General features: G+C 43.9%; 1 protein-coding gene and 1 long non-coding RNA gene across 3 annotated transcripts in view; one reads left to right on the top strand and one right to left on the bottom strand.

Annotated features, from left to right (window-relative positions):
* LOC139764364 (uncharacterized) overlaps positions 1 to 12,093 on the top strand; it is a 116,584-nt gene that overhangs the window by 39,260 nt on the left and 65,231 nt on the right. The gene's annotated exons all lie outside the window — the stretch shown is intronic.
* The window catches only part of LOC139764360 (uncharacterized), a 10,837-nt gene continuing 3,189 nt past the window's right edge, over positions 4,446 to 12,093 (bottom strand). Inside the window, exons 3-10 of one of the 2 annotated variants that reach the window (XR_011716349.1) lie at positions 9,990 to 10,037; positions 9,148 to 9,364; positions 8,660 to 8,927; positions 7,519 to 7,752; positions 7,040 to 7,180; positions 6,580 to 6,720; positions 4,907 to 6,392; positions 4,446 to 4,853 (exon numbers count right to left, since the gene is read on the bottom strand). Coding sequence is in view for 1 of the 2 variants with exons in the window: in XM_071690892.1 (XP_071546993.1) it covers positions 6,240 to 6,392; positions 6,580 to 6,720; positions 7,040 to 7,180; positions 7,519 to 7,752; positions 8,660 to 8,927; positions 9,148 to 9,364; positions 9,990 to 10,037 (1,202 nt within the window). In the remaining variant the exon portion in view is untranslated. Of the gene's footprint in view, positions 6,393 to 6,579; positions 6,721 to 7,039; positions 7,181 to 7,518; positions 7,753 to 8,659; positions 8,928 to 9,147; positions 9,365 to 9,989; positions 10,038 to 12,093 lie in introns of both variants that reach the window. The other variant, XM_071690892.1, reaches the window with a different exon arrangement.

Below are 12,093 nucleotides of genomic sequence, written 5' to 3'. Positions count from 1 at the left end.
CCCACTCACGACCTCTGACCTTGAACGACTTGAACTTCCTATCATGTGGGAACACCTTAGTTCTAACTCTGAATAGCAACTGGTTCCTGGTTTACGAGAGTTGGTTTGATAACCGCTGAGGTACATCAGTCTGTCACGGAAAACATCATTGTAGAGAACACACATTTCCAAAACACACACACACACACACACACACACACACACACACACACACACACACACACAGCCACCTAAGACTACCATGCCAGAACCCACTTCTCTTTACCGTCAACTTAGAATGTCGTTTCCTTCCCCCAATGCCTTAAACCACCATGCAGTTCTAACTAGTACTTTCGGTATGAATTTGGTTTGTATGAGTGTCCTCTCAACAGTAGAAAATGACAAATGGTACAATATCTTACAAGGCTGACGAAATCGTAGGGGACATGAACAAATAGGGGAAATTTTAAGGTAAGTGTCATACATAGTGTTAGATGAATTATGTTTTATTGAGAAAAAAGACAGAACATTCTCCTGATACTTTACTTCACGGCTTCAGTTGATTTCTTCTGCTGAGAATGTCACTCTAATGCAAATCACTTCATGTGTCCTGGGTGGGATGGGTGAGACTCGTCATTTTTCCGATAGTTTCACTTCAAACTCTTTGTCATGCTTTTTGAGGCTTCAATTTTTCATTTTCTTTAGATCTTGTAACGGAAGCTAATGCAATCGTTTGCTGGACACTACGGTCAAGTATTTGAAATGATGTGCAGTGACATCTGCACCTTCGTTTCTACCCGAAACCTTTCATTGATACGGTGCTCCATTTTACTTACATCTGCCATTCAAAATAAGTATCTTATAATCAGTACCAATTAGGTTTAAACAATGCGTTTATATTCACGTTTTTTGTTGTTTGTTTGATGGTTTTAACGGCCAGTGATCTATAAATAAAGTCATAAGGCCTGCAACAGTTTTGCAGACCAAATACCATAATTCATTTCATTTCATTTCATATAAGATTTGGTTTACATATATATATATATATATATATATATATATATATATATATATATATATATATATATATATATATATATATATATATAGTCCACGTTGCACACTATCAAGTAATATCAACATTGGCCCTCGAGAGAGAATGAATAAAGGAATGTTACCCATAAAATATTTACCATTTTCTTTTATGGTGTCTTAAGAGAAAACGTTAATGGTAAACCTAGCAATTTCTGTGCCATCAGTGTGATATGAAATACCTTTACTTAATCATACATGCATATATAAATAGATATATATGTATATACATATTTATATATGTATATATGCATATATATATATATATATATATATATATATATATATATATATATATATATATATATATATATATATATATATATATATATATATATACTTAAGTAAAAGTATTTCACATCACACTTGGTGGCGCAACACTTGTTAAGTTTACCATTAACGTTTTCTCTATAGAGGATATAAAAGAAAACGGTAAATATTTGATGGGCAACATACCTTTTTTAACCCTTGAGAGTAAGCTACCATTGATATTACTTGATAGTGTGCAACGTGGATAATTGAGAAGCATGTTTTAATCGTTGAGGTCTGTATTTAACATAACACTCTCAGCATAGGCTGCGGATGAGCACTTGTGATGCCAGGAAACTAAGCTTAGCGCGAGCAGTTTTTGTCAATAACAACCCGCTCTCGGGCATCTTATTACCAGCATGGGTCGAGAGTGTGCGCTCGGGGTGGTCATCTCGGGTAAAGAGGAGCCCGTGTGGAACTGTAGTTTGATGGGTTCCTGTGATGGTGTGTGTTTCTTTGGTGCAAATTGTGGCAAACTGACAAACAGTCGACTCTTTCGTTCAGTTGCCAACCGATTTACGAAACAAGTGGCCAGACCCGACCAGGATGAGCCTTGACAGATCTGCAGCATTAGGCCAGGTTCATCCAGTTTTCAGAGAAAGTGACTGAAAACCGGTTTATAAAGGCCTTCAGCCTCGCTGACCAGGATATCTAAGCAATCCAAGGTCTCTTTTGTCTGGACGTCTGAAGGACGGGTTGCATACTCGGAGGCAGAGCCTTACAGGTCCTGTAAGTCATACTGAATCATAACCTCAGATCCTGCCAGCAAAATTCTGAGATGATGCAGAGTCATTTTGAGATGAGGAAGTGGGTCATGGAGAGTGATTAACGGAAGCAAGATTGCCAAAAGTGGCTTCGTATATTGACGTGGCTCCTGACAGCAAAGCAAACCTAGAATGCCACCATTCGTTCCTCCCTAAACCTTTGCCTTCATGACAGGTTAAAAGCCAAAGTGTATGGGAATCTTTAAGACTGGGTTCACTCCTCAAATCTGGATTTTGAATTTACTGTGGTACGGATATGGAAATGACATTATATGTGACCTCCTCGTTAGTGACGTTCCTTGGAGATTTATCCAAAAAACAATGACCTGCTTCCCTATATAGCTTTCGGTAGTGAAGGGAAAGTCAGTAATGAATTACCCTTTGCAGACACTCTGAGAATAAGGTCAGACAGAGGGACTCAGGTCACCAGGGTAAGACGATGTGTTAAGTCTTCGAGGGTTGACTGGCCGACATACGTCAGGGACTGAGTTAACATCCACGGTTGAGGAAGCGAGCTGCTTTGGTCCCACACCAGGAGCTGTGTTTTGCTCTCTGGCTGATGACAGGTCGTGGCTTTTGGAGCTATAGAGGGACTGGCCATGCAGTCCCTCTCTTCAGAACTTTCAATGGCCATTATATCTACTATGTCCCCTGGAGGCGGAGGACCCACAGCCAGGCTTCGATAGCTACATAAAGAATGACTGGATCCCACACAAAGACCTCCAGATCTGTGCTTACCATGCCCTCACCTTCCTCCAGTACGCTGCAGCCAACAACCTCGTAGATCAAAAGGACCTGACGTTATCATTCTCCCATATGATGGATCCTGACACGGAGGGCGCTGCGCATGGTGATAAGCGTTTAAAAGCTTCCTCACTGAGTATCGATGATAAGATAAGCTTGTCATTCGGTGAAGAGATCTCCAACACCAGAGCTTAGTCTCCAGGATCGTGTTGGACGAGTGAGTCGTCCAGCTTCACCTCACCAAAGCGCCTCAGTCACACTCGCACATTAGTAGGAAATGTGAACATAAGTTGGGTGCATTTGGAACATGTGGTTTATTCGTATGTAGGTATTTCAAATGGAGTCCATTTTCTACTTCATTTATATTTTGATATCTGTGATTTTGTTTATCAATCAACAAGGAATGTGTATTTCGTTAATATTAATATCTTATCTTAGTGTTTGCGTACGTCTGTGTACTTGTGTTTACATTTGTTCAAGGTCAAACTATTGCACGTATAGTGAGTGTCATCGGCTCACAATAACCACATAAGACCATTGTATCATAGCCTCACCATAACCAAGGGAGCGTTTTGAGAATCAGTGTGTGTACACTCCCTGTCTCACACAAAGCAACAAGACCATTGTGAGCTGTTTTTCGTAGAGTCGAGCACAGTTAAAAAGAAGGTGGGCTGTCTGGTGGTGCTTTGTCTTCTTATTTTACCAACCAATGTGTCTAATTCTTAAGTAAAAACGTCATTAGTTATGTAATTAAACGTCTCCTCGTCTTTGCTGTCTAGGTTAATTTACTGTTAACATTCCAAGAGAAAAAGGCGCTTTTTTCGATGTTTTATGTTCCTCTAGTTCAACTCTGGATGATTCAACTTCCCTCATTCCCCGCCCCACGTCTCCTCCCACTAAACCTACGGCATATCCCACATCTCCCTCGCACAAGGTCTTCCTCGTACCACCCGGACTCCGGTTGGACCAGGCGTATAGCAGCCCATTTGGCATACCTTCCTACGTCGTAAGGTGGTGCGCCTCTGAGCCAGCTTCGACCCTTCCTCGCCTATTTCGACTCTGTGTTGGTGCAGACCAATCCTGAGGAAGGACACCGCTCTGACCCCTTCACCTACAGCGCCGTTGCTCTCACATCATCTCTCTCTCTCCAAACTCCTTGAGACTCTCCTAACTCTCTCTCTCTCTCTCTCTCTCTCTCTCTCTCTCTCTCTCTCTCTCTCTCTCTCTCTCTCTCTCTCTCTGGAGCACTTTCCTGTCGTGGCTGATATGACAAGTTCAGAACATACCTCAGTCAAGGCCATCTCGCGTGAAAGGAAAAAAAAAGTCAAAGGAGGAGAAAGAGATTCGTCAGTGCTTCACAGGTGATGTAGACCTGTGATTCCTTAATGAAGGAAGATTATATGAAGAGATGAAAGCAGAAGAAGGAAGAGAAGGGCATAGCTTAGCTGTTTGAGGAAAGAAAGAGTTATTATAACGACCAATCCTCGAGTGACTGCTGTCCGCATGACCTTAGCTTCACATTCTTTTACCTTTTGGATGGGTTAGAAAAATACCAAATCTTAACCTACGTTTATTAATCACTACATCAATAAATAGAATAACTTAAATAAATATTATTGGCAAGAACCTGCTTGCTGTGGGCTGTTGTGATGTTGAGTGGGCAAGAGACAATGTATCTTTACACTGTATCGTTCATCAAGCGATTCAGAGATAACAGATGGCAGACCGGGGCGTCGGAGTCCGTGGTGATGCCTCCCCCAGCGATCGTCTGTCTACCTGCCACCTGGCGAGACCCTACACCTGAGGAGGACCTGGAGCTGCTGAAGGAGCTTGCCTTGGCCAAGAGGTCCTGGAGCTTGCCTTGGCCAAAAGGACCTGGGACCAACCTTGGCCAAGAGGACCTGGAGCCAACCTTGGCCAAGAGGACCTGGTGCCAACCTTGTTCAAGAGGCCCTGGGACCCAACCTTGGCCAGGAGGACCTGGACCCAACCTTGGCCAGGAAGACCTGGGACCCAACCTTGGCCAGGAAGACCTGGGACCAACCTTGGCCAAGAGGTCCACATGGAACTGCCGAAGTAGCTACTTCGGCCAAGAGGATCTGGAACTACTTTCTTTTAGGCCGGGTTTACTCCGCTGGAAGGTGAAGGCATTGAAAGGCTCTGGTGTTGTCAGGAGGACCCGGCGGCCGTAGTCTGGTGGTGGTGGTGGTGGAGCTGTGTGCCGGATCGCGACGGAGGCATCACGGTATTCTTCGTAAGGGAGGTCAAATGTCGCGCGAGAGGTCAAAGTGCCGTGAGGTCACGCGAGCCACAGGACCTAAAGACGTGCACTTCTAAACGCCTTGTGACTACGATATTTTTTTTTGGATTTTTTTTCTTTATTTTATAACGTAAAATATATTTAGCTGTATGATGCGCACACTAGGAATAAAAAGGTATATAAAAAACGGGATGGTAAGGCTAATAATAACTTTGGTGGCAGAAAAGGGAAGGTGGAAGGTGGGAGGGAAATTTACACAGTGGATGAAGTAAGAGGTAAACACTGGATAAGGGATACTCTGCAGTGGGTATTTATCCCAGTAATAAGGATGGTTCCTTCCACTGTGAACGACCCAATTTATATGTATATATATATATATATATATATATATATATATATATATATATATATATATATATATATATATATCTGTATATATGGGATGGGGGTGGAGGGGGGGAGGTGGTATGGCGTGATGTGTGTACCCTGAGAAAATATTGAAGTCAAGATACGTTTGTGGTCAAGTTACGTTTGTGGTCAAGTTACGTTCAGTGTCGAGATATGTTTAATTGTCGTACCGTTGGCCTGGGTGCGGGAGCATTAAGTTGTCAACTTAGAGGAACAATTTGGAACTTGATGGAGAAACCACATGGAAATTTGCTACGAAATTTATGATGAGATAATTAGAGGCGAAATCGTCTTAAAACTGATCTTGCAAATCATCAAAACACATAGACAAAGGCTCCAGAATGAAACTTTCAAAATTTGAAAGAATCACTTGTAGCGATGGAGATTAAAAGCTAAAAGAAGTACTTCCACATATTCGGATTTGAAATTTAAAAGAATTACTTATATTTATGTAGATTAACAGCTGAAAGATTGACTTGGATAACTATGAATCATTCTATAATTCTCGGAACTGTGAGGAATAAAGCCACGAATAACGAAATAATATGCAAATTCTGATGAATATATTAATGATCCCATCAGCTTATGATGATTCCGGGATATTTAACTGGATCTTTGAATGTCGTCTTGTTACGAATTACGTCAGTTCCGAAGCCATGTGGTCTCTAGTACCATGGTCTGTTTTAGGTTCGGGGTTCGCTGGCGGAGAGGACCTCCCTGCTGGCTTGCCTCAGTTTCTTGGTGGCCAAGGGCGTGACACGACTGATGGACTTCTCCATAAAGTTGTTGCTCTGGTTCGCCACGCTCTTCGTGGCCTTCTGTAGACTCCCGTCCACCTGTGTCGCAGAAGAAGAGAAACAAATGGAAGGTTACCTCAGTGGGGTGTCCAGGTCGACGGAGGTTGCCTCAGGGTTTGTGTCAACTGCTCGTTACGCGAGTCATTCTGATTCGTTACATGGACTGAGACATGACCGAACAACCAATTCAAGAGGAATGAAATGAAACAGAACTTGTTCTACTGACCTTCACGATGGCTGGACGCGCGATGTGGAACTTTGTGACTTTGGCCTTCCCGTCAGCTGAGACATAGATGTACATCTTCCCTTTTAGCTCTGGAGACTCAGCCTTAGCAGTGCGGGAGACGGCGTCCCTTCCGAAGCCGAACTGGTGATAGATTGCAAGATCATCCGTCATTGGTGCCTTAAAGGACCATCCGTCATACGTGTCTTAATACATTGTATGGTAGGTTCACTGTCCTTCTGAATGACGTCACATATGAATTTATAACAGCAATAACAAATTGCCTTTCCGAATGAAGTCATACATAAACATAAGAGCTATAACGACTGAAACTCACTCACAGTAAGAAAAAGATCCACTCGCCTGTTAAGATCAGATTTATATATAGAACTTACTTTTGAGCAAGAGAATTTGAGACGTAACTTCCTTTAAAGCTTAAGTTCTGTTAGAGAACTGGACGTACCTTCCTGGAGATCTTAAGATCAACAGGTCCCAACGTAACCTGGGAACGAATCTCCTTCCCATTATTCTTGTTGACCACCTTCACATCTCCTGAGCGACGCAGCGTAGCAATACCAGTCAGAGAAGCGCGAGATGTGCGGACCTGTGGAGGAGAGATGGTTGGGTGAGATAGATAATGTTGTAGGGGAGAGATGATGAGCTTTAGGTAAGACTCTGGGAGTGTAGCAGAGAGATAATGGGGTGTACATGAAGGAGTGAGTGTCTACCAGCCAATTAAAGTTAACAGGTGATTATTCTGAGGCCTTTTGTTCACTGGTGTAATGATCGTTTTCTTTTTTTTCGGGGGGGGGTTGTGTTTGTACATAGGGAAGACAAGTGACAAGAAAACTCATGTGGCCCTTGTCTAAGTCATGCTCTCTCTCTCTCTCTCTCTCTCTCTCTCTCTCTCTCTCTCTCTCTCTCTCACATCTTATGACTTACCCTTGGGAGATTTTTGCGATTCTTCTTCCCGCCCTTCTTTCCACCCTTCTTCCCGCCCTTCTTCTCTGCCTTCTTCTTCTTCTTCTTCTTCTTCTTCTTGTCCTTGCTCCTAACCTTGCCGTCGCCGCCCTTCGTGGGGGCAGGCTTGCCCCTACGGGAGGACTCAACAGCTGTTGATTCGTCTCCAACCACCTCGTCAGCGTCCCGCCTCTCGCGGGCAAGGGACGACATATCCTGCCGAGGGAAGTCACAGACGTCGCTGTAGACACTTGACTGCCATCTTTAGCCATGGGTACTCCTACAATATACAATCTGAATACAACAGATAACAGCTGCCCCCTGCGTTGTACGCGACACAGAACCTCATATTCAGCATTTCTTCCCTCTTCTTCATGATCATACGTTAGCCATTGCAACAATCCCTGGTCGGCCACCCTCATTCAAAGTACACTTCCTGTCTGTCTTTCATTCGTCACTCGGTCAACCCGCCTTATACTGTCGTCAGGCATTCCTTTTCGAACACGTCCACCACCACCACCCTCCTCCTCTTTCATGGAGTCAACGCCCAAGACACAACCGCACAACACCGTCACCTTCAGTCGTATCCATTTGTCTCTACAGACCGAGTCCTCACCTCTCACACCCTCCCTGATGCACCCACGACCTTAATCCCCCGTCAGACCGTGTGACTCACTTCAGTCCTCATGGTTCATCCCACTGCCACGTCCTCCTCCAGGTACCTAGAGCGCTCCACGTCCTTCAAACCCATCCATTCTCACCTCCCATCCTCAAAGCTGCTACGCCTCATTACCGTACTTTGGCTCACATTTGCTCAACTTTCTCCTCTTGCACAACTCCAAACTTTGTTTCCAGCCTCGCTGTTAAGTAGTTCCCTGAAGTCTGGCACCTGTTACTAGTCATCTGCAGACAAAGCAGATTCATCTCCCATTCCCCTTCCCCCTCCTCCCCTTCCCCAGCCTACCCTAAACCCCTATTCTACTCCTCCCTCACCATCCTTCTATCTACAGATTAAACAGACATGGTGGCATATCACATTTATGACGAAGATTGTACGGAAACACTTTTAAACTCAAGGCCTTGAAACTCATTGTGGAAGCAGAGGAGAATAGAAAATTCTTACCTCATCTTCTTCCTCATACACGTCTTCCTCTTCTTCTTCCTCCTCCTCTTCCATCAGGTCAGCCTCCCTCTTCTTGCGGACTTCTTCCACTGGAGATGGTACCTCTTCTTCGACAGCCACGTCTTCGGCAGCGTCCTGACTCTCGACGTCGACTTCTTCCAGATCGAGGTCCTTCGGGTGTCTGCCTTCTCTCTTACCCTTACCCTTCTTGCCCTTCTTTCCGCCTTTCTTGCCGCCTTTCTTTTTCCCTTTCTTCCCTTCCTTCTTTCTGGGATGCCAAAAGAAAATGGTTCGTCTGGGTCAGTTTTGGAGTTATATGTTCGCGGCCTGACAGTCAAGAGTAATAGTGCACTGTGTATCATGTGTTAGTCTTGGATTACCACTGTGGTTTGGCTCTCTCTCTCTCTCTCTCTCTCTCTCTCTCTCTCTCTCTCTCTCTCTCTCTCTCTCTCTCTCTCTCTCTAAAATAAGGGAAGAAGGAAACTCACTTTTTGCCCTTAGTCTCACCATCCTCTTCCACCTTTTCCTTGTCTCCATCCTCCTTCTTGCCCTTGCCCTTCCTGGAGGATGACTTCTTGGCCAGACCGATGCTCAAGGGATCGAACTTGGTCCTCGAGTGGGCGTTCAGACGCCTCAGCAACGTGTCCATGAAGTTGTTGAAGCGGCTCATGTCGCCATCATTTCCGTCGTCCCCTCCGTCAGCGCCTGTAGGAGGAGGAGGAGGAGCAAGATGATGCACAGTTGGCGTCGAGAAAAACAAAGACTACGAGACTAAGTGTGACGGACTTTTCGTTGGCTGGTGGTTAACATTGGTGACTACGAATACGCTCGGGCCCGCTCGCCTACCTGCCTGCTTGACCAAGTTCGAATCCAGGGTTCGGAGGCAGTCGGCCAACGCAGCTGCTCATTCTCAGAAACAAAGACTCAAATGACTGATGATCACATGAAAGAGGTAGAATGAATAAGGGAGCAGAGGAAACTTTGATAACTTGTAATGAGAATGGGATGGAAATACACCGTAGCCCATTTTTGGTTCATTGCTCAGGGAAGAGGAGAAATTAAAGCTGAAAACAACAACAGAAAAAAAAAAAACGTGAATGAAAAAATAGAATTAATGTCAGGATACATGATTAATGAGTGTGAATCTCATATAGATATTTGAAATAGGAGAAAAGTTTATGAACCAATTTTGAGAGAAGAATAAAGATCAACCAGCAGTAGGAAAGATAAACAAAGGAAGAGGAATTGCCACCTGGAGAATATTGAGATCAACATCAGAAAAAGAAATAGAAAATGGGAAACAGACAAGACAAATGTAGTCATAACTTACGAGGTTCTCTGTCAATGGCGTCTGTGTCATCTGTGTCATCATCATCTTCTGCAGAAGGAAGAGAAAAATATATATTAGCATTTTTAAATGTGTGTGTGTGTGTGTGTGTGTGTGTGTGTGTGTGTGTGTGTAAACGTAACACTACAACTAATTTCCTTATTTCCCTCGTGGATCCCAAGTGTCTCTCATGCTCCCTTGATAGTAAATTTGTCACAATCCTTCACTTACTCACGTTCCCTGGCCACTGTTCACCTTAGATTTACATATCCTTTGAAGCCCCTGCATCCTACTGGTTAAGTTTGTTATGGTAAATGATGGTGTGTGTGATATGTGGAGTTCCAGCCATATCTATTGATCTATCAACATTTTGTACATCAAGACAGAAGTCTCTTTAACCTTCGTTGCTCTGGTGTGTTTATGTTGAATTGTTGTTTCGTTTAGAGAGATGCAGAATGAACTGAGTCACTCTTTTCATTTAAGAACCTGGAAACACACGAGGGTTTGTTGTCACGTAGCTGGATATTGACTTTCGAAGAATTCTCAATTGTCTCAGTCTTTCATATGGTCATTGTTCCGTTCCCTTCTATCCTCATATGTTCCGTTCCCCTCGTTTCTAATGGTCATAAGGATCCTGATGATGGTCTCTGTTACTGGTGGTTTTCGTCCATAGGTTTTCTCCATAACCAGTCGGGAGAACTTAAGTTTCAAGTTCCGTTTCATTATGTTTCACTTTAAGTATATTTACTCCTTTATAGTTTGAGTACATCCTCTTTACATATACTGCATGAAGAGACTTAAGTCTATCGTAATAGACACGAGTCTTTTTATACATTTTTTGTAATGCTATGTTGGAGGCTCCAGTCACAGATAAAAGTCTACACCGAGGTTGAGTCTTGACTGAAACATGAAGAGGATTTATAAGATGAAATAAGAAAGGCAGAAAGATATCTGAAGTTGGATCAAATGGAACACCTGCCTTATTTGAAAAAGTGTCAGGTCACAGTTGTTACGAAAGACCTTAGGTTGCACAGCGTTGCAAAGCTTCGAGGTGTAAAGGGAACATTTCATTTGTCTCTTCCTCCATCTTGTATATTTGAGAGGAAGTGGAGAGACGAGCAGGCACGAGGGAGTGTGAGGTGAGGACTGGTGACGACACCACGTTCTTCCCATGAGACGTCAGACCCTCTCACACAAGAACAGGCCAGGCCGGTTGACCACATCTCAACCTTAATGTTCAAGACGACACACTAACATTGAAAACTTTCTTTTCCTGATCCAAGCAGGACGTGTTCTTCAGCGAGGGAAAAAAAGGTCATGTTGCTTTCTCTTTTTCATATATCTTGGGTCCTCTCCAGATTAGGTAAAGAGGTCAGTACCTAATGGTATATACTGCCATTTCCCTTAGCTCAAAAGAACCTTCTTCCTTCTCTTGAGTGTAGCAACATCTCGTCCGGGTCCTGAGAAAGTCTCCTTCCCCATCTCCTCCATGGTCTCTCCAGGTATCTCTCTAGGGGGCAAGAACGGAGAAAGCCAGAACCAAAGAGATGGATCAGCTTTTTGTGCAGCATAGCATTGCATGAAGTTATACAAGTGGCTTGACTCCCTCTCGCACCTGCCTCCCCCTATACCTCCTCCTCTTGTTCCTGTGGTCTGTACACAGTCATCAGCAACACCGAAATGACTCTCATTCAACTCACTACATCTCGGGGTTGTCACCACACTCCACACACTCCGTGGTGTATCAGTCAGCTTCGTGAACTGTATGATTTCCTGAACCATTATGTGAGGTTTACCGATGATGCGTTCAGTATGTAGGGAAGATGTTGTAAGGCCCACAGCCCAGCCCAGGGGTTCATTCTAGTCTCGTGTCTGTTCGAGAAATGGGTACTTGGCTTAGGTTGGTGTGTGTGTGTGTGTGTGTGTGTGTGTGTGTGTGTGTGTGTGTGTGTGTGTGTTAAAAACATGATATATATATATACAATTTTAAGAGACAGGGGGGGGGGGGGGGAGGAGAACATGAGTGTAACCCTACATCCCGTAACACATAAATACATCATGAATCTCTCTCTCTCTCTCTCTCTCTCTCTCTCTCTCTCTCTCTCTC

The sequence above is a fragment of the Panulirus ornatus genome, chromosome 49 (assembly GCF_036320965.1).
Source record: "Panulirus ornatus isolate Po-2019 chromosome 49, ASM3632096v1, whole genome shotgun sequence".
NCBI lineage: Eukaryota > Metazoa > Arthropoda > Malacostraca > Decapoda > Palinuridae > Panulirus > Panulirus ornatus.
This window is presented reverse-complemented; position numbering and strand designations above follow the sequence as displayed.